This window comes from Mirounga angustirostris, unplaced genomic scaffold (genome assembly GCF_029215605.1).
Source record: "Mirounga angustirostris isolate CCGP_5_RB_7025 unplaced genomic scaffold, mMirAng1.0.hap1 SCAF_5, whole genome shotgun sequence".
NCBI lineage: Eukaryota > Metazoa > Chordata > Mammalia > Carnivora > Phocidae > Mirounga > Mirounga angustirostris.
In genome coordinates, this window is record NW_026991713.1 from 151494446 (window position 1) to 151516467 (window position 22022).

Consider the following 22022-nt stretch of genomic DNA (forward strand, 5'->3'; position numbering starts at 1 on the left):
GCCAACATGGAAAATTCTGAAATGCATATTGGCAGCAGTTTTGGTACATGTCTGTTCCCTATAATGATTTCTATGGAAGCATTTAGATTTGTTGCTGTGATTTTTTTATGTTAAGTGTTAGAAGTCAGGAATTTTTAGCTTTACTTAGAAAGTTACTTGACGCTTTTTTTTCCTTTAGACTGCAAATTCAATCATTGTACTAAGTTTGGACAATGGAAAAATCACTTTTTTGTGTAGCTGTTGATGTTTAGGTCAGTGACAAAAAGAATGACATATTTTGTTTTTCCATCAAAAGCCCGAGTGGTCATTAAGGAAGGTGACGTCGATGTTTCAGATTCTGATGATGAAGACGATAGTAAGTATAAACAGGATTAAACAAGGGATGCCTCCTGTGTCTGAGAGAATGCTGCTGAATGATAAAGTATAGGGCAACTCCAGGATTTATTCTAATGGGTAGGCTGCAACAAATGGCAACCTCTGATGGAATCTTTTTGGTTACATTTAGCATTAACATGTAACCAATTGCCCTTAGTGCATTACTTATGTAATTAATCCACTTAGTCTTCATTGATGGTTGATTCTGGAGAAAAATCTTAAATTTAGTATTTTGCTAGTAAATGATTCAGTTCTGGTTAGCGGGTGTTTTTAGCTTAAAACATCATTTTTCAGTTTTCAGTTTTATTTTTATGTTCATACTCTCGCTTTTCTCCTTGTAGATCTTCCTGCCAATTTTGACACATGTCACAGAGCCTTGCAGATAATAGCAAGATATGTCCCCTCGTGAGTATCCTTTTGTTACTTACTTTGAATCATGGTCTTTAAGTCTCAAGAAAATTATGATCGATTAGTAGGAACTTAATTATGTTCATAGCATCAGAACTCAAGTTGTATGCTACATGTTTTTGTATCTTGATATAACATTCTACAAAACGGCATTTTAGTTCTCTCTTCATTGTTTTTATTTAAATTATTTAAAAATTAATTTAAGAATTAATGACTTAATTAAAATTATTTAAATTCTTATTTGGCGCTTTGTGTGCAAATTTTCCTCCAAATTTTGTATAGTGGTTGGAATTTTGCTTTTATCTTCAACAAGGTATGATACCCCAAAATTTTCAGTGAGCAACCCCTGTGTGCTTGTGTCATGTCATATAAATAAAAATTGCAGTTCTAATATTGTATGTTGATTATATTTGAATATTTTTTTCCTAAGGATTTATTTTATTTTAGAGAGGGAGAGCCTGAGCGGGAGGGAGAGGGAAAGAATCTCATGCAGACTGCCCTCTGGGTGCTGTGTGGCTCCATCCCACAAGCCTGAGATCATGACCTGAGCCGAAATCAAGAGTCAGTTGCTTAACCAACTGAGCCACCCAGGAGCCCCATATTTGGAATTTTTAAAAAGTTATAGTTCTAAGAAAAACTTGGGTTTCTTTTGGAAGAGTAGACTTAAAGTTCTCTCTGTAAGTTTGTTATTTGTTAACTTAAAAAAAATAATTTGGGGCGCCTGGGTGGCTCAGATGGTTGGGCGTCTGCCTTCGGCTCAGGTCGTGATCTCAGGGTCCTGGGATCGAGTCCCGCATCGGGCTCCCTGCTCCTTGGGAGCCTGCTTCTCGCTCTGCCTCTCTCTCTCTGTCTCTCATGAATAAATAAATAAAATCTTTAAAAAAAAAAAAAACAAAATAAATAAAAATAAAAATAAAAAAAATAATTTGTTGGGCGCCTGGGTGGCTCAGTTGGTTGAGCGACTGCCTTCGGCTCAGGTCATGATCCTGGGGTCCTGGGATCGAGTCCCACATCGGGCTCCCGGCTCGGCGGGAGGCCTGCTTCTCCCTCTCCCACTCCCCCTGCTTGTGTTCCTGCTCTCGCTGTCTCTGTCAAATAAATAAATAAAATCTTTAAAAAAAAAAAATAATAATTTGTTAACTTAAAAAAAAGTTGATGCTTTTTTCTCCTTTTTAAAGTAATATATCTGGGAAAGCACTGCCGTGGGAAACATTTAGATTTTAAACTGAAGCTCTTTTGCTTTTGTAGAAAAGAATCCCCCTTTTTATTTTGCTATTGATATCAAAGTTAATAGAAGGTTATTTCCCCCTAAGGTATTATAGATTTTCTCTGAATAAGTTCTGATTATTAGAAGTAGTTAGTTACCATTTGCCTCCTGCATCCATATTTGCTCTTAGAATGGAAATGTCACCTTCCAAGAAAGTCCAGTTAACATGGATTGATTTTTTAATTTTTTTATTCTTTAAATAGGACACCGTGGTTTCTTATGCCAATATTGGTGGAAAAATTTCCATTTGTTCGAAAATCAGAGAGAACATTGGTAAGCAATCTTTTCATGGGGAAAATAATGGAAAAGTTGTGATTTAGTTTTAGGTGATGTTACATCTTTTTCTTAGCAGTTGTTTTCCAGATTAAACTCAAGACTAAGAATGTGACTCAGATTCCTTTCTTAGGAACTCACTGAGGATCCCCAGTGCCTTTTTCCCTTAAGTCAAGGGCAGAGTCCATTTCAGAAATATCTGAATAGGTTTAGTGATTATACAGATAAAAATTACTAGAAGGTAGTAGTCTATACATTATACCAATTGTAAACATGCCTTATTTGAACATGAAGGCAGAACCTTCTATGGATGAATTCTTCTTAAGTTTTTGTGTAATATTTAGATGACTTCTGGTTTTCAATAATGAATAATGAATAATGGTTTCCTACTAAGCATAGCTTATTTTTTCCTAAATAAGGTATTATAAGTATTAAATACGGAGTTAATAAGGTTTGCTAATGTTTGTGATAGTCTGCTTCAAGTGGCATATTATAAATCTTATATCTCTTATGAATATAGATATAAAAATCCTCAACAACCCACTAGAAAACTGCATTTAGTGACGTAAAGAGTTATGCACTATGACCAAATGAAATTTATCCTAGCACTGCATGGTTCATTTAATACCTGTTAAAATCAGTTAATAAAATTCCACCAACAGTCAGTGGAATAGATGACAGGAACCACATGATCATTTCAGTAGATGCACAAAAGCATTTGACAAACACCAGAACTCTTTCATGACAAAAATAGAAGGGAACTTTTTCAACCTGATAAAGGACATGTATGAAAAACTCACAAGTAGTATCCTATTCAATGGTGAAAGAGCTTTCTCCTAAGATAAGGAACAAAACAAGGATGTCTGCTTTTGCCCCTTTTGTTCAGTATTGTACTAGACGTTCTAGCAAGGGCAGGTGGGAAAAGGAAAAGGCATCCAGATTGGAAAGGAAGAAGTAAAAAATGCCTGTATTTGCAGATGACATGATCCTACATTTAGAAAAATCCTGAGGAATCCTCAAAGCACTATTAGAAGTGAGATGAGTTCAACCTGGTTATAGAATATAAGATCAATATACAAAAGCCAGTAGTATAAGATAATTCAATGGGGCAAAGAACAGTCTTTTCCATAAATGGTTGTGGGACAAGTGGAAATCTACATGCAAAGAATGAAGCCGGGCCTCCCCTCACACAGTAAACAAAAATGAACTCAAAGTGGATTAAAGACCTAAATGTAAGCTAAAAAAAGCTCTTAGTAAGAACACATAGGTAAGCATTTTCGTGACCTGGAATTAGGCAACAGTTTCCAGATAGGATGCCTGAAACACAAGAGCCACAGAAAACCAGATGACTTCAACTTCTTTACAGTTTATCAGCTGTGCTTCATGGACACCTTCAAGAGAGTGAAAAGACAACCCAAACAGTGGGAGAAAATACTTGCAAGTTGTGTATATCTAGAATATATGAAGAACTCTAATATCTTGATAATAAAAAGGCAAATAACTAAAAAATGGACACACGATTTGAATGGATATTTCTCCAGAATTGATACACTTATGGTCAGTGTTGAGGAAAAGCTCAGCATCACTAGCTGTCAGGGAAACGCAAGAGGAAACCATAATGCAAGATCCCACTTCACACCCGCTGGGATGGCTGTACTCAGAGGGACAGATAGTAACAAGTAGTGGTGAGGATGTGGAGAAGTCAGAACCCTCGTTCCATCGCTGGTGAGAGTGGAGAATGGTAGGTGCCGAAGTGCTCTGGGAAGTCCTCTTGACCTTTTCTCAGAAAGGTTAAGCAGAGAATTGCCATACAAGTTAGCATTTCCACTGCTAGGTGTCTATCCAGCAGAAAATGTATGTCTTGGGTGCCTGGGTGGCTCAGATGGTTAAGCGTCTGCCTTCGGCTCAGGTCATGATCCCAGGGTCCTGGGATCGAGTCCCGCATCGGGCTCCCTGCTCAGTGGGGAGCCTGCTTCTCCCTCTGCCTCTCTCTCTCTCTGTCTCTTATGAATAAATAAAATCTTAAAAAAAAAAAAGAAAATGTATGTCTACGCAGCACTTTACCCGGATATTCAAAATATGGAAATAACCAAATGTTTACGGGCCAATGAATCAACAAAATGTGGTATGTGTATACAGTGGGTATTATTTGGCAATAAAACAGAGTGGTTTACTTGCCACAGAGTGAGTGAATCTTGAAAACATGCTAAAACGCCACATAGTATAAGAATCCGCTTCCATGACAGGTCTAGCATAGGCAAATTCTTAGAAAGTAGATCAGTGGTTACTGAGGGCTTGGGGGGAGGTACATTACTAAAAGATAACCCTATCCTTTCTAGGTGATGAAAATTTCTAAAACTGGTTGTGGTGACAGTTGCACAACTCTGAGTACACTAAATACTGTTGAATCGTACACTTTAGATGGATGAATTCTATCTCAAACCTGGTTAAAAAATTTCTGTGGAAGTATACAGATTACAAATTTACGGAGGTGGGGTGGAGTGCCTGATTGGCTCAGTTGGTAGAACATGTGACTCTTGATCCTAAGGGTTGTGAGCTCAAGCTCCCCTTTGCGTGTAGAGATTACTTAAAAATAAAATCTTAATAAAACCAACCCCCCCAAACATTTAATTCACCAGGGGGTAATTAGATTAATGATACTGAACATTGTGTTGATAGAGGAACAGTATAGTTTCTGTGCTGCTGGATAGTCTCTTTTTTCTGTTTAATTGGAACTAAAGATTATATAATTAGTGTTTTTCTTATGTCATTATGAAACATTTATCCTCTATTGAAATGTTTTGTCTTTTTATGTTTTAGGAATGTTATGTTCATAATTTACTAAGGATTAGTGTATATTTTCCAACCTTGAGGCATGAAATTCTGGAGCTTGTGATCGAGAAGCTACTCAAGTTGGATGTAAGTATTTGATAACCTGTTTTTCTCACTGATTTTCATTTATTAAATACATAATCATAGTATGTGAAACAATAGAAGCAATGATGGAGAAGAATCCACATTTCCACCTTTGATTTCTTTGAACATTTCTTGAACTTGATGGATGTGCTGCTGGTTATAGACAGTCCCATCTCTCCTGGTTGGGGAACAAGGCATTAGATGGTCACACACATGTGAAAGTACAGTCGTGGTAAATGCTGTGAATGGAACACATGTCGTTATGTGCTGGAAAACCTGATGTCATGCGAAGGGGTCAGAAAGGCATTCCTAAGGAAGTGATGTTGAATTCTTTATACCCTTTTTTAAAGAGGTCTGCAGTGGGAATGAAGGAAAGTGGTGGGTTCTAGTGACATGGGGGAGGAAAGGCGGAACCGGTCCTTGGGACTGGGTTGGAAGTGGAGAAGTACAGGGTAAGAGAGCAGTTGCTCCCTGGGGAATGGAGTTGGTGTGTTAGCAGTAAGGAGAAAAGTCAGGAGGAGGTTGAAAGAGGAAGAGTTCCGTTGTGGATGGACTGGGGTGCAGCTGGGGCGCCTGATGGAGAATGGTCAGCAAGCAGTGGTAGTGGCCAGGAGGGGCTGGGACACACCTGTGCCGGGATGCCGATGAGTCGGGAGAGAGGAAGTGTGATGGGTGGGGAAGGTGAGTACGGACACCTGCAGAGGATCTGGAAGAAGGAAGGGTTTGGGCAGTGGTGTGAGCTACTGTTGACGTTTTTAAGGAGGATGAACAGAGCCAGTGTCCTTGGATTTGGTGATTCGGAGGGAGTCTGTTGCCGTGTCCCTGGAGGGGATGCTGTGTTTCAGGGGAGAGTGCGTGGTTGGTGAGGGTATAGGAGGGGATGGAGCGGGGCTGTTGGGGGAGACATGAGGTCTGTGGCCTGAGGAGCTGTGAGTGATGGAGGAGAGCCCCGATACTGTGGCGGGGGGGACGAGGCAGCAGTGCGGCAGGCCGGGGATGAGCTGGAGGATGGCAGGCTGGCGCAATGCTCACTGGGAGGAAGGCTGTCTGGCCGGCTGCACGTATCATCTGTAAAGTCTTTCCGTGGTTCATACTGTGCAACGGTGGAGAGCACATGTAGAAAGGAGGTCATGTAGAGAGAGTAAAAAATGTATGATTTGAATCTTGTGTGATGCGAGATAGGGTTATATACCAAAATGAATATTCAGTAATTCCAGTTGACTTGCATTTTGTCATTTTCCTGTTCAGTTGATGGATGATATGCTTCTTGTACAACATGTTAAGAGTTGGAATGAATGTTCAGTTTGTGGAAACTGATTTAGACCAGCACACTGCATTTCATAATGATTTTATAGAAGTATGTAGTGAAAGGGGTGTGATTTGTAGTCTCGTAAATTCCTTTGTGACCCAGACCAGTTGGTAGGTTTGCACCGTAATTGTGTATTGAGTTACAGGGCCAGAAAGGGTGCTCATGTGGACCCCTTCGAAGTATGTATATCAGACGAATTTCCAGTCCCCGAATAAAGTAGTTGTATTTTTCTTTTGTTTTTTAAGGGAGAGAGGGAGCAAGTTGTGGGGGGGGCGGGTGCGGTGTGCAGAGAGAGAGAGGGAGAGAGACTCTCAAGCAGACTCCACGCTGAATGCAGATACCAGTGCGGGTCTTGATCTCACAACCCTGAGATCATGACCTGAGCCAGAACCAAGAATCAGGTGTTTAACTGACTGAACCACCCAGGTGCCCCAAAATAGTTGTTTGTTTGTTTGTTTTTTTAAGATTTTATTTATTTGAGAGAGAGCATGAGAGTGAGGGATATTGGGAGCAGGGTGGAAGGGTGAGGGAAGGGCAGAGGGAGAGGGAGAAGCAGGTTCCTTGCTGAGTAGGGAGCCCTATTCTAGGACCTGGGATCATGACCTGAGCTGAAGGCAGATAGCCAAATGACTGAACCACTCAGGCATCCTAAAGTAGTTGTATTTTCACTGCTTTCAATCTGTTTCCCCCGTTGTTATAATGTAGGTGAATGCATCCCGGCAGGATATTGAGGATGCTGAAGAAGCAGCCATTCAGACTGGTAGCGGGCCAGACGCCACCGAAGGACTCTTCAATATGGTCAGCACTTACTAACGACAGCTCATTATTCCACAGGGTGGGAGGAGATGGCTAACGGCCCCTCATCTTCTGCAAGGCTTTAGCTTAAAATAGTTGTTCAGCAAACTTGAAAGTGAGGTTTAAATAAGTAGCTGCTGTCATGTTGCTTACTGTCAGTAGAGTTCGTTTACTTCCAAGCCTGTGAATGTGGGAGTGGTGAAGTAGGTTTCATTTTTGTTCTTACGTTTATGCTTTCTGTTGTTGTTTTTTTTGTTTTTTGTTTTGTAAACCACATACTGTTTGTGAAGGAGCGATAAATAGGAAAGGATACCTGTGTGATTTCTTTGTTTTACATGTCTTAGGTCTTAATGCAGTATTTCTCTGCCAGGGCCGGGTTCACTGGAGGAGGAGGGCCTGAGAGGGGGATTTAGGTCACTAGGGACAAAGGGTGTGAAGAAGCAGGAAAGGCAGGGGAAGGAACTAAGCGAGAGTTTGCTCTCAGCTGGAAAATAGCTACAGCGTGATGACCCTAGCGATGACCCCCGATCCCGGGAGCTCTGGATCCCAGCTTGAAGCCAGGGAGACGGCTTCCCATGACCCCTTGTCAGCTGGTCATTTCGGCTGGGGAGGGCAGGAAGGAGTGCAAGGGCGGTTCTCCGGAGAACCGGTGCTCCCAGCAGCTGGGGCAGGGGTGCCCTGTCCTGGGAGAGACCTGGCACCAGCAGGGCCCAGCACAGTGGGTCCCAGGAGCTGGGGGAAAGCTGTGGTGTTCGTGTGGCCTTTCTCCAAGAGGGCCTTCCGTGTGACTCTCCGGCTGGGCTCGGAATCTGCTTTATTTGGAATGCCACCGGCGGTTCCGGGTCACACCTCTGGTGGGGAGTCCCTGCCTAGAGGAGGGGGTCTGTGTCTTCTCTTTGTTTTATCATTCAAAGGAAATAATCAGCTCTGAGAATTTTCCCTCTGACCTATTTGACTCCAGTTTTTAATGTCAGTTTGTCCTTTATCTTCAAAGGATGAGGATGAAGACACTGACGCGAAGGCTGACCCGCAAAGACTCGATCACATGGTCCATCCTGTAGCCGAGCGCCTGGACATCCTGCTGTCTTTGCTGCTGTCCTACATCAAGGATGTCTGCTACGTAGATGGTAACGAGCTGCACTCGTCACAGTAGCTGCATTTGAACGTGGCAGCGTGCCTGGCTGTGTGCTCGGTGTTTCTCATACATGACATAGTCCTCCTAGAGGTCCTGGACAAGTCACTGTTCCGAGGATGGGGCGAAGCGGGTTTAGAGAGATGCCGTGACTTGCCAGTGTAACAGAGCTTGAGAAGGGTGGGACTGGATTCGGGCGCAGCTACTGGTCTTCGAAGCCCCTGATGGTTTCACGGACCGTCGTAGTCGGGGACGATGTCTGGAGTTTGGTCAGTTTTAGGTGGGGATCAGATCGCACTCAAGTTGTTCAGGACCTCTGAGAGTGTAGTGCACTTTGGTACAGGGTGCTTGGTGTTAGGGATTGAGTTTGGGGGTGTCATGCTGTAGTGAATGAGTCGGGGTGCTTCTTGCCGTCCTGGAACTTTGCGTTTGGAGGCTTTGCCATGAAAACAGGATTCTTTATTCCCATCGTAAAGATTTAAGTATGATAGTTGGCCATTCAGAATAATAGGACTTGAATCTGAGTTGACTGAGTTAATTTTTTTGTTGTTATAAAAATAATACAGTTGATGAGAGAAAATTTGGGAACTATAGGAAAAGAAAAAAGACAATTTAAATGTCTGCATTCGATTTAGAGAACCATCATTAGCATTTTGAACTGTTTTTCTTTTCTGTTAGCATGTGTATATTTAGGAGTGTGTTTTTCAGTGGATTTGGGGGTCATGATGTACACAGTGATTCATAATCTGCCCTTTTCCACCTGCTGTGAACATTTTCTCAGACAATTAACTGTCCTTCTAGGTTGCTATTGATCGTGTGGATTTAATTGTCTCTTTTTTTTTTCTCCCCCCTCTTTTTGTTTTTTTTTGAAGATTTTATTTATTTGAAAGACTGAGCAAGAGAGAGAGCGCACGGGGGCGGGGGTGGGGTGGGTGGGGGAGGAGCAGAGGGAGAGGGAAAAGCAGACTCCCCTCCTGAGCAGGGGAGACTTGATTCCAGGATCATGACCTGAGCCAAAGGCAGATGCTTAACTGACTGGGCCACCCAGGCACCTTCCCCCCTCCTTTTTTTTGCCATTATAAATGTGTAATGAACATCCTTGTATATATGTATATGTCTGGAAATGTGCTTGTGATAAATTCTTAGCAGCAGAATTAGTGGATCAAAGGGCTTCTGCCCGGGGCGCTTGGGTGGCTCAGTTGTTAAGTGTCTGCCTTTGGCTCAGGTCATGATCTCAGGGTCCTGGGATCGATCCCCGCATTGGGCTCCCTGCTCCGCGGGAAGCCTCCTTCTCCCTCCCACTCCCCCTGCTTGTGTTCCCTCTCTGTCAAATAAATAAAATCTTTAAAAAAAAAAAAAGGGGGGGGCCTCTGCCACATAACTAGTAAAATTGCCCTTCAGAAGGGCTTCCTGTTCATGGCATCACAGCAGTGTGTGAGGTGAGGGCCTGCTTCATTGTCAGTGCTGGATTATTATAGTTATAAAGGAAAATCTGTGCAAAATAAAAATGGCATTTTGTTATAAGCATAGCTTAATGGGTGATATTTCTTTTTTGTATTTTATTTTTTATTTATTTTTTATTTTATTATGTTGTTAATCACCATACATTACATCATTAGTTTTTGATGTAGTGTTCCATGATTCATTGTTTGCATATAACACCCAGTGCTCCATGCAGAACGTGCCCTCCTTAATACCCATCACTGGGCTAACCCATCCCCCCACCCACTTCCCCTCTAGAACCCTCAGTTTCTAATGGGTGATGTTTCTTAATGGTATTTTATTTTTAGAAATTTGGTAAATGAAAGTGGCAGCCTAAAAACAATGTGTAAAGCTGAAATGCCAAATTTTCTCTTTAGGCAAGGTAGATAACAACAAAACAAAGGATTTATATCGAGATCTCATAACCATCTTCGACAAACTCCTGTTGCCCACCCACGCCTCCTGCCATGTACAGTTTTTCATGTTTTACCTCTGCAGTTTTAAATTGGTGAGTACCATGTCAACATGGTCTTAGCTTTTTATTCTTACCCATGATTTTCCCTTAAAAACTGGGGGTGGGGGCTGTAGGGAAGGGAGACATGAGGTATTTCTTTTTCCTGAGCTCACTTTTCTGGTGCCTCTAATAAGATAGCTCGTCCTGGAGGCGCCTGGGTGGCTCAGATGGTTGAGCGTCTGCCTTCGGCTCAGGTTATGATCTCACAGTCCTGGGATCGAGCCGCGCATCGGGCTCCGTGCTCCGTGCTCAGCGGGAGCCTGCTTCTCCCTCTCCCTCTACTGTTCCCTTGCTTGTGCTCTCTCTCTCTCTGTGTCAAATAAATAAATAAAATCTTTAAAAAAAAAAAAAAAGCTCGTCCTAGGCCAAGTGCTCCGAAAGTGCCATTCTGCGTTTGGTACGCTAGACGGTGCCCTTCCCTTTCATTCCAGTCCTGGCTGTTAAAAATCCCAGGGGATATTTAACTGTTTTTGTCCTTCATTCTCTCAGTTGATCCTAACTCACTTGATCCCAGAACAACTTCTAAATCCAGAATTTTAAAACTTTAGGCAGTGGCTTTCTGTTATGGAAACAAAAATGGAAATACAGAAGACTGTTCCTTTGCCACTGTTTTGTAGCTTCTTGGAATAGTCAGGAGAGTGCTGGGCATGGGTAAGAAGGATTAAATTTACTTTGCCCTGAAGTATGTTTTAGTGCTCTTGAAGAGAGTTATTTGGGAGAAGTTGGAGGTTGTGCCTTTGTTAAAAAGAAGCTTTCATTAGTCTTTTTTGTATGATTAGCATAATTAGTTGAACATTGCCCTTGAATCTGTGTCTCTGTTTCTGGGTAAGTTCAGTACGTGCGGTCAGAGACCGGGAGAGGGCTTGGCACTGTGACGGCCCTGCCGCACGGTTCCCACGTGAGTGTGGCTCGTCCCTGCTTTCCATTTCTGGCTAAACGGCGGGATCACTCGGATTCCAAAACTCTGTCACTGAACCTATGAAATCTGTAGGGTTGAATCTAAATTTCAGCTCATTTGGGAACTTAAATAAGGCTGGGGAACACCTTTTGTTTTTAATACTATTATCTCAGAGTGTTGTAAAATTAAGAACCATGAGAACTGCATATGTTATTTATCTAGCGGTGTGACCGAGATACTAGCACTTTCCCCTATTGCTGAGTTACAATCTTAGGATTCCGATAATCAGAGATTTCTTCAACATTAAAAAAGATTAAAGCAATACCTTCTCTTTTTATAGGGATTCGCAGAAGCATTTTTGGAACATCTCTGGAAAAAATTGCAGGATCCAAATAATCCTGCCATCATCAGGCAAGCTGCTGGAAATTATATTGGAAGCTTTTTGGCAAGAGCTAAATTTATTCCTCTTATGTAAGTAACCTAATTTTCCAAGTGCTTTTTATGTCATGCTTTAAAAAGATTATAGCAAAAAGTCTTAAGTCAGAGAAATACCTGCTTTAATTTTTGTCTGCTTTTAAAGTGAAAAAATCTGTTCCCCCATTTTATGCAAGATGTTTACATTTCCAAAAAGCAATCTCAGAATAAAATGTCTCCTTTAGATATAAAAGCTCATATGGAAAGCTTTTGTCATCTGTTTTGCATGGTTACACTTGAACGTGAAGACCCATTTGTCTTTATGGGTATTGTACAGTGTTGTATACTGTTTTGATTCTTTTTATAGGTTTGTCATTTTTCATTTGCATTCCGAATCAGTTGTATCTGTTAAAGCTGAAGAAAAAACCCTTTTAAAGGTAATAGAAAGATCTGTTTAGGAGGCCAACTCTGGGCCTACTTCTTCCAGTGATCCATGAAGATGTCTTTGGGCAAGGCTGCTGTTACAAACCCTTCCCCGACAACTAAAAGCCATCTGTCCACTCTGCCCTAAATTGTAGGCCACAGGACTTTGTCAGAACCCCATAGGGAAGGGTGAAGTCAATCAGATGGTCTCCTCCTCATAAAATGTTGCTAAATGTGCCCTTTTCTGTGGCCCTATTCCTCTGAGAGGGCAGGGAGGCCGTCAGAGAAGCCCTCTGAGTCGATAAGGAGATGCTTGTCCATCCCTTGGGACCTCAGGCAGCTTTAGGGGCCTGCCTGTTCCTAGAAGGTCCATGCACTCTACCTTAGAATTGAAAAGCTGTCTTCCTGCCCACCCATCCTTTTCCTTCCTTTGTTTGCTGCTTCTCTGTGCCCACGGGTAATAGATCAAGAAGCCTACGGACTGACTGTTCCTAGTCTGTAGTGAGAGACAGTTGTGTGTTTTTGTGTCACTTTTGGTTTTTTATGAAGCAAGTGAAGTTGACTTGGTTTTTCTTTTCCCTAGTACTGTAAAGTCATGCCTCGATCTTTTGGTTAACTGGCTGCACATATACCTTAATAAGCAGGATTCAGGAACAAAGGCATTTTGTGACGTTGCTCTCCACGGACCATTTTATTCAGCCTGTCAAGCTGTGTTCTACACTTTCGTTTTTAGACACGAGCAGCTTTTAAGTGGAAATCTGAAAGAAGGTCAGTGATGTGGGATTGATGGATGCGAACTGGATTTTCCTGGAATACTAATCACCCTTTAGAAGGGACAGGTGTTTCTTTTTTGAGAATTTGATGGAAACTGTGGAGTCAGAATAGTGCCCATGCACACGTCAAGCTTTGACACATAATTTCAAGTGGCCCTTAGGCCCCTAAAGCCCTCTAAGACCTCTCTTTAACAGAGGGTGGATTTGAGGTGGAGCACCTCTGTTTTAGAGGGTGGCATCTAGACTAATTGTGAACCATGAAGGGGCTCTTCTTCAGAGGCAAGGCCCGGCACAGCGCTTCCTGCTTGTCCTCATGCTGGCCCATGAAAGGCAGGCGTCATTCCCCACCCCCACAGGGGGACCCTTAGCACAAGCAGGATATTGATTGGCGGGATTAGATGAATATGATTCTAAAGCTTGGGGTCATAACAGTTATGCTGCTTTATCTAGGGACTTGAGCGTTCATCTACTGGTTTTCAGTTTTGCTAATTTCTAAAGGTTGCATATAATTTAAATCTACCAGATGAAGCTTGTTTATCAAGTTAGTGTGACAAGAACAATATCAGTTAAGTCCGTTTAAATGGTTTTAACTATTTGCACTTTGCAATAATTCAAATGGTTTAATAGGCTGTTTCCTCTACAGATTTTCTCAACCTCTGACATTTGGGGCTGGTTCTCTAGTTGTTGTGGGGGCCGTGCTGGGCATTCTAGGATGGTTAGCACCCTCTACCCACTAAATGTCAGTTGGGCCCCCCACAACCCTGCCCTCTGTTGTGACAGCTGGAGCTCCCCAGACACTGCCCCACGTCCTCTTGGGGGCACAGCTGCCTTGAGAGTTGAGAACCACAACTCTAAACTGAAACTTGTATGTGTTGCAGTGTATGTATTTATTTATAATCTGTTACTTCTCAAAAGGTTAAAACTAGTTGTATAAACTAGGAGTAGGACAAGGTTTTAGCACGTAAGCAAAGTATCTGCTTTTTTTGGTATGAATAAATGGCAAAAGTCTTGGTTAAAGAGGATGTTGTTCTTGTAAGCCATGACAGTATCCCATTTTTAGTTATTTTTATCAGAATATACTTCAAAGATGGGGCTCCTGGCTGGCTCAGTCAGAAGACTGTGAGACTGTTGATCCCAGGGTCGTGAGTTTGAGCCCCACTTTGGGTGTAGAGATTACTTAAATAAATAAAACTTAAAAAATATATATACATTAAAGAATCTCCTAAAATAAAATATACTTAAGCACAGGTTGGTTTGCTTGCCTTTTAAAATAAGCGTGGTGTCTTACTTTTACTAGTATAGGAGAGAATTCTATTTATTTGTTTCAGGAGAGTGGTATCTAAATTTTACTTCTATCTCCGTAGTTTCCTTGTGAAAAAAAAAAAAAAACTGATATATGAACAACTATCACATACTTGAATAACTTGCTCAATTTCACTAACAATTTCAGACGTGCAGGACTTGCTGTTTGTTTGCTCTTGTCAGATTGGCATACATATCTGTCTCTGGAAGTCAGGAAGGAGAAATTCCAGATCATACACAGTCATTACCTCTTGGGAGTGGACACTCCGCGTGTTGCCTCAACTTCGTACTGATTTCGTGATTTCTCTATAAACTCAGGATATGCTGAGTTTACAAATATCTGAATTCCAAATTGTCATATAAGTTCATAGCCCACTAAGGATGTGTGCTTACTTCCCGGGTCTTTGAAAGAATACGCTGTTTTCTTTAGAAAAGTTAACTTAGTCAGAAGTGAGTGTGGTTAAGCCTGGTGACCTCCTACGGGGCTCTGCATTGTGTGACTGCATGGACCTCAATTATTTAAAGCATTTCTGCAAGTAATTTTGTGAAAAATTTTTTTGATTTGTGAAAAAATCCGGGCTGTTGAAAGGTATTTAGACTGTCATGTTTGTACTTTCTAAAAAATGCTTTGTTTTTTAATCATAGGTTTGAGATACCTTCAAAGTCTAAATTTTGAACGTATAGTGATGAGCCAGCTAAATCCCCTGAAGATTTGTCTGCCTTCAGTAGTTAACTTTTTTGCTGCAATCACAAGGTAAGTTATTTATACTTTATGGGTGGAAATTATTTAAAAATAAGTTCGTGTTAGTATCAGTATTGTACAATTCCACTAAATTTCTGTGAAATTATTCAGTAAAATTGGTAACCATAAAATGCATAAAAACCAGTAACCCCCTACTTACAGGAAGCACTGCAGTGAAGCTTTTGTTTTTATGCTTTGATGGTACTGGAGGTTGCTAGTGCTTTGTATTCAAAGATGATAATTCAGCGGAAGCCTCGCACTTTGAAATGAGTAAGGCAACCAGTAAGCTGGGAGGTACAGACCAAAGATGTTTCTTAGAGTAATAAACAGAGACCGGCCGCGGGAGGCGTGCACAGCGGCCGGCGGGGGCTGGGTCCCAGGTCCTGCGCACGTGGACGCACGTCACGCAGAACTCGCTGCGTCCTCCCGGTCCTAGGGTGGTGGTGGTAAGTCCTGTTTCACACCGGGATGGTGGGGGCCCAGAGAGACGGCGTGACTCGTGAGAAGTGGCTGCCCGGTGGCCGGGGGCCAGCGCGCGAACGCAGGCCGTCTGGCATTTCCCGAACAAGTCTGCTTCGGGTACAAAGTGAGTTGGAGACTTTGAGCCCTTGGTCAGGGTATTCAGGGTAGGATCATAGCTTAAAATCTTCAACACACAGGAGTCTGTTCTATTAGAAGACAGAGGTAATTCTTTCATCCCTTAGTCCCTTAGACCGATTGCTGCTCTTATTCAGTAATCTTATTTTTCCTTTGCTGGGCATGTAGTTCAAGGTGTTCTGTCTCTCCTGAGATCTCAAAAATGATAACAGAATTAAGGAAAGGAATAAACGACAAGCAGGAGCGTTGGGGGGTGGGGGGATGAAAGGTCCCCACACAGTGTGGGAAGACAGGAGGCGGCAGAGGCAGGAGCCCCTAGAATATTCCTCCGGTGGCAGCAGACTGTCCGACAGGCGTGGGTCTGGGGTCCGGTGGACAGTGGCCTTCGGGGCTCGCGTGTGAGGCTGAGAGCAAGACCTGGGACCGGAGGTCTGTGTCCAACTGATGTGTCATTCTGGGGCTTTTGCTTCCTAAATGGGTTGGGGACGCCTCTTGACCCATACAGGTGCATTTGATTTGAACTGCTGTGTCTCGTTCTGTTAATTGGTTTTTAATCAATCGTTTGTTGGGATTTAAGCTGTTACTTTTTCAGAGTTGGGCCTCGTTACAGGCGTGTCCGGTAGAGCCCTCAGCGACCACAGTCCTGTCAGAGAAGCCCCTTTCCACCAGCCTCCTCATTGTCTTACAGATAGCAGACGCCACTTAGCTTAGAGTATCTTGCCAACCAGGAGAGCCCTACCTCGAACACATTCCGTTTTAGTGAGTCGTGCCTATCCACTAAGCGCCCTCTTGCTCCTTGGCAAGCGTGTAAACAGCAGGCCCATAAGCTGTGCCCTAAAAGCATTGCTTCCTGTTGTATGTGATTGTTTTCTTGCACGTGTTATGTGTGACATCTGTGCGGTCAGCACGGGTGTGACAGGAACAGGTACCTCCGTGCAGAGTTAGTGCACGAGGTTAAAGCCTTCCGTCTGTGTCTTGGCTTTGTTGTTCCGCAGCAAATACCAGCTGGTCTTCTGCTACACCATCATCGAGAGGAATAATCGCCAGATGCTGCCGGTCATTAGAAACACGGCTGGCGGGGACTCGGTGCAAACCTGCACAAACCCACTTGACACCTTCTTCCCCTTCGATCCTTGTGTGCTTAAGAGGTGGGTACTCTCAGCCTGTCGACCGGCTGGGGCACTGTACATGGGACGTGTATTTGCTTCCCCCAGGCTGAGGGTTTCTTTGTCGTAAGTGGCATTCGTATCGGTTTGTCAGCGGCTCAGGGTCCCCGTCGAATGTTTCATGGGCCTTGGGTAGAGAATGCCTGTTAGAGGCTGCGGGGTGTGCAGCCCTGTAGTTCAGGAAGAACCCCGGATTGACACCAAAGGTTTTTCATCTATCTTCTGTTTTCCTGTAAACCGGTCGTTTTCAACACGAAACGGGCTGCCAGTATAGAGGTTCCGGATGGGGAGGATGCTGCCTATTCGTGGCTCACAATTTTCTGCCAGGCGACTTGTTCCTTCCTCTAGAGACCACGTTCCCTGCTGCTGCCGAGGATAAACAGCAGCCACGCCGTTTATCTGGGCGGGTAATGGTGAAAAACCACCAGGCCGGTCTTTAACTTTGCATTTGTATAAGGACATAGGCTTACTGTGCAGCTTCTAACTAGCAACACCACGATGTAGGATTATCTGGCCCCCCAAGTCTTGGTTAACTGAAACCACATTGGTCTTTTTTCCCAGACTAATCTTTAGTAGAATTATTGTAGGAATATAAAAAATGAAATTTCAGAGTAACACAATTTTGTTTTCATTTGAACTTATTCTAACTCATTGTCGGTCCTGACAGACTTGAGAAATAATTTCATTTGAAAATAAAAAGATGAGAAACAGTAGCTGAATATGCCATCTGAGTAGATGAAGCTTTATAAACAAGGAGCCATGTTATTTACAGTACTGACATCCAGTATTTTTTGGCACAATGATTATTTGAGCCATTGTTTTTTTTTTTAAAGATTTTATTTATTTGACAGAGAGACACAGCGAGAGAGGGAACACAAGCAGGGGGAGTGGGAGAGGGAGAAGAGGGCTTCCCGCGGAGCAGGGAGCCCGATGTGGGACTCGATCCCAGGACCCTGGGATCATGACCTGGGCCGAAGGCAGACGCTTAACGACTGAGCCACCCAGGCGCCCCTGAGCCATTGTTTTTATTTTGGGTAATGGATCCTGTTGAGTAAAGAGCCAGCCAGCCAGACAAGTCTGACCTTAAGTGTGGCCTTGAACTTGATTTTGAAATGTGACCTCTGTCGACAGGTCAAAGAAATTCGTCGATCCTGTTTATCAGATATGGGAAGACATGAGTGCAGAAGAGCTTCAGGAGTTCAAGAAGCCCATTAAAAAGGTAAGTTTGTGACTCCGCACACTGGGAACCTCCAGCGTGGTTACAGACCACAGTCAAATAGGACATAGCAGTGTTAAATCTACAAAACATGACATTTTATTCATTCTGCCTTTACAAAAATCCAAGCGCACTATGTTCTTATGAAAAGAATTTTTATTGTTTAAAGTAGACACTCTGTTGTAAGCGGACTTTGGGAAGTGAAGGTTTATTAAAAATCAGCTCAACAAATTAAGATCTTTACCACATGATCATTACCACCAAGTAACAATCTCAAATTTACTTAAGTCTTGTTTTTCATAAGTAATCATTGGAAAGCTCTTTTTTCTTTATATTTTGCTCGGGTCGGAGGGGGGCGGTTGTTCATTCACTCATGCCCATTGTATTAGACACAAGGGGGAGGACGCTGAGCGAGAATGCGTGTCATGCTGCCTGCCCTCTTTGAGCTTAAAATCTGTTAGTTACGACGTGTGATGAGTAGTTGTGTGGGTGGTTGGTCATGAAGAAGTGTGCATCAGAGGAAGCTTCCAAAATTAAGATATGTTTCTTGACCTTCCTCTTTCTAGAAGTGGCACATTCCTGAGAGGAACTCTTGAAATTTCACATTGCCGCTGGTGATCCTACTGATAACCTCTGTTCTTTATACAGGAGGTGGTGGAAGATGAGGATGATGATTTTTTGAAAGGTGAAGTTGGGATCACTCCGAGCTCCTTTGACACGCATTTCCGAAGTCCCTCGAGTAGTGTGGGCTCCCCTCCTGTGTTGTATCTGCCAGACCAGTCCCCTCTGATTGCAAGGATTTGTGATTGAGACGAGCATTCCTCCTCATCGTGCCCTTCAGTACCAGGGCTCACCCTGTTTCGACTAGAGCGAGGACATGCCTCAGGCATCTTACTTTCAAGGTAGACCTACTCTAGTGTCTGGACGGACGTGGTTTTTTTCTTTTTTGCTCCCCTCCAGACAAAAGGAAAAGACTGGATATCATGTGCAATATTTTAGAATGGAGTTGATGATAAATGTTGAAGGCTTGGTTCTTTGTTTAATGTATATTTTATTTCTCTTACAGCTTTCTGACATCATTGTGAAATTTCTAATATTGGCAACAGCCTGTTTTAACCGATTGCATTTTTCACACAGGTTTTGTCTGAGCCGTAGTCACAGGACTGTGTTGATCTGATTTCTTTTCAGTGAAAAAATGCTCTATGTAGACACTGTCGAGTGTCTTTAAAATGATTTACTTTGGAGACATTGTTGCCCCTCAGCTGGAACTGTATCTGTGTGTTGGGATTTCAGTGGGGTGCAGAGGGGACAGGAGGAGGGTGGGGAGGTGGCCAGAGCTGGTCCCTGATGCTGGAAGCTGGAGCTGGTACGGAAGACCCCCAGGGACTTTGGAGACCAATGAAATCCTGGAGGGAAGAGCTGGAGGATTTAGAGAAATAGAAGCAGACAAATCATACACTTGTGAGTTTAAAAATGGGTTTAAAAGAACCATGGAGTTCGGGGTAAATGGAATTCCCATGCACGGAGAGTGGGGTTGGGCTTTTATAAAACACAGCACATGGCATTTTACCCTGAGGCTCCCAGGAGCTGTTAGAACTGGAACTACTTGTTTGTAGGGGAATGTTACTTGGATTTTTTTTTCTTTTTAAACTAGAATCAGTTGGTCATCTTGAGAATTTCTTTGTGCTAACGGCACAGAAAGGGGCGCTTGGGTTAGTTGGTAGAATGGTTTCACTAGCGACAACAGACCAAGGTTACAGCTTCAGCCTCCGTCTACTGGCTGTTTGTATCGTGGATTTCAGCTCGGTGAGATCCTCCTCCGGGGAGGCTCTTTTTGTACTTTTATAACTAAACACTGAGAGAGAGGAGTTGGAACAACCTCACTTTATAACACGTGTGTGCAAACACTGCTAGACTCATTTTGTAGCTAATGCATATTTTAGCTTCGTTCCTTATTTGTGTACTTTTTTGTTGCTTATGAAAATAGACCTCTCTAAACATATTTATTTTTCTGCCACTTATCGTATTATTTAAAAGCAAGCGATATTTTCTTGATCACAAATATTTTGTAATGAAATACTCTCTCTTTCCTGGGGCTTTGTATGCTCTTGTATAATTGTATTGATGGCAATGTAGAGTAAATATGTTTTTGGAAAATAGAAATTTTTATGGGTTTAAAAGGTTTTGGATATTGCGGATTTTCTTTTGGTGACTTTGTGGAAAGTCATTTGAGAACCTTTGGGTTCTCTGTTCTTTTAACTGCTGGCAAAAAGGTGGGATTTTTGTACCCTGGGTAAATGAGTACGTGAAAATGTGTCCCTAGAAGTTAACGGTAAGTGGGCCTTTGTGGGTTGAGAAGTTTTAATGTAGTTAAGGGTATCTTCATAAATAAATGTTTAATTTCAAAGGAGTTTGAGGGAAAATAACATTGTGAAAATAAAACAATGACATGGTTAATCTGGACCTGTGGTTCTTACACCAGTAAAGGAGTCATGGGAGGTACCCCAATAAAGAGGCTTCTCACACAGATATTGTGTTTTCTGTGGTTTTTACTGATCTCTGCTGAAGCTCTGTGAGAAACTGCAGCTGAACCCTTACTCCGTTACAGAGGCAGAGGTCCCGCCAGAGCGGCTGCGGGTGCTGGGAAAGAAAGTACATGCTGCAGAGGAGAGTGACCTCCAGGGGCAGCCAGCGTGTCCGGGATGCCGTGAGCACACCCAGCCACAAGGGCCACCCCCCAGGCCTGAACGGGTTCCAGGAAAACAAACACTTCCTTGAAAAATGCACATGCTTTAAAGGAACATCTATGGGGGGATAAAAAAATTGGGGAAATTCCCTTGGCAATTCTAGAAAAAGGGTTTTTCTCTTCCTCATTGAAAAGCCAGGCTTTCGTTTGGGGTGGGAGTTCCAGGGTCTCTCCTGTTGTCTTGTCGGCTATGGTCGGCTCTTCCTTAACGAGAAGTGGCGAATTTGTCCAAGTATGAAAGGACCGGGGACCTCTCAGGTGTCATGGATAACACACTTGGCGTCTCTCTAGCCAGCTGCGTGACCTTGAACAAGTCCGAGCTCCACTGGGAGCTGTAAGGTGGGCATAACTGTTCCAGACTCGAGGGTTGTGAGGATTCAGGGAAAATGCATGGAAAGGCAGTAGCTGTCCAGCTGCCTTCGTGAGAAAGTAGCTAAGCAGGAAGCCCTTGCATGGAAGGAATTTTTCTAAGGCAAGGGTACCGTGCATTCCATCCACACCAATCGCCTCCTTAGTGCTGAAGTGGTCTCACCTGGAGAGAGGAAGGGCGTTGCCCCGCCCCCCCTCGCCAGGCCTTGCTTATTATGGTGGACCTTAATTCTTGGTCCCAGAATCGCCCTGGGAGCTTTGAAGACAGACACCGTTCCAACAGTGTTTGCTCTGTGAGGTGGCTCTTCATCTCACCCACTAGTTTTGTGAAGTTGCCTTTTGGTTGACGTCTTGTAGAGTTGGGTATATTCAAGGAATATTTCCAAATTGCAGAACAGAGAGTCCCTAGGCGAGAAGCCTATGATCCGTAGGGACTGGGTGGTATCTTGCTGATCGTCACTCCCAGGGTTCTTAGCCCATCAGTGAGTTCCAAGCAGCAAGTGTTACTGATGATTTCTAAATGTGGGGGGCTAGCAAAGTTTCGACTCTATTTTCGCAGTTCAACATTTATTGTTGATTGAACACAGTCCTATGGAGCGGCATAGCCGCTGGTTCCCCGACTCGGATTACCTGCTCAAGGTCAGGATGAGAAGAAGTAGAGCCGTGATCTTGACTCCAGGCAGCCCGACCCCAGAGCCCACACTCGGGCCAGGCTGGCTGATCCGCTAGTCGAGCCAGGGAGGGCACCAGGAGCTGAGGCTCTCGCCTGCAGCCCAGCTCCCCGCCTTTCCTGGACGCCCACGCTTTCGGGACTACATTTCCCAGCGCCCCCTGCGGAGGGGGCTGGCCGCGGGCCCCTCCCTCGCGTTTGGACTACATCTCCCACAGGGCCGTGCGGCCCCGCC

At 43.4% G+C, this 22022-nt stretch overlaps 1 protein-coding gene across 1 annotated transcript in view; it reads left to right on the forward strand.

Moving 5' to 3' along the window:
• Positions 1-19182, forward strand: part of RRN3 (RRN3 homolog, RNA polymerase I transcription factor) — a 29526-nt gene extending 10344 nt beyond the window's left edge. Inside the window, exons 6-18 of the mRNA XM_045875018.3 lie at positions 296-355; positions 717-780; positions 2254-2323; positions 5144-5242; positions 7254-7346; positions 8338-8470; positions 10335-10465; positions 11710-11840; positions 12790-12974; positions 14927-15035; positions 16616-16768; positions 17918-18005; positions 18651-19182. Of these exons, the coding sequence (XP_045730974.1) occupies positions 296-355; positions 717-780; positions 2254-2323; positions 5144-5242; positions 7254-7346; positions 8338-8470; positions 10335-10465; positions 11710-11840; positions 12790-12974; positions 14927-15035; positions 16616-16768; positions 17918-18005; positions 18651-18812 (1478 nt within the window). The 3' untranslated portion in view covers positions 18813-19182. The remainder of the gene's footprint in view (positions 1-295; positions 356-716; positions 781-2253; positions 2324-5143; positions 5243-7253; positions 7347-8337; positions 8471-10334; positions 10466-11709; positions 11841-12789; positions 12975-14926; positions 15036-16615; positions 16769-17917; positions 18006-18650) is intronic.
• Positions 19183-22022: the final 2840 nt, after the last annotated feature.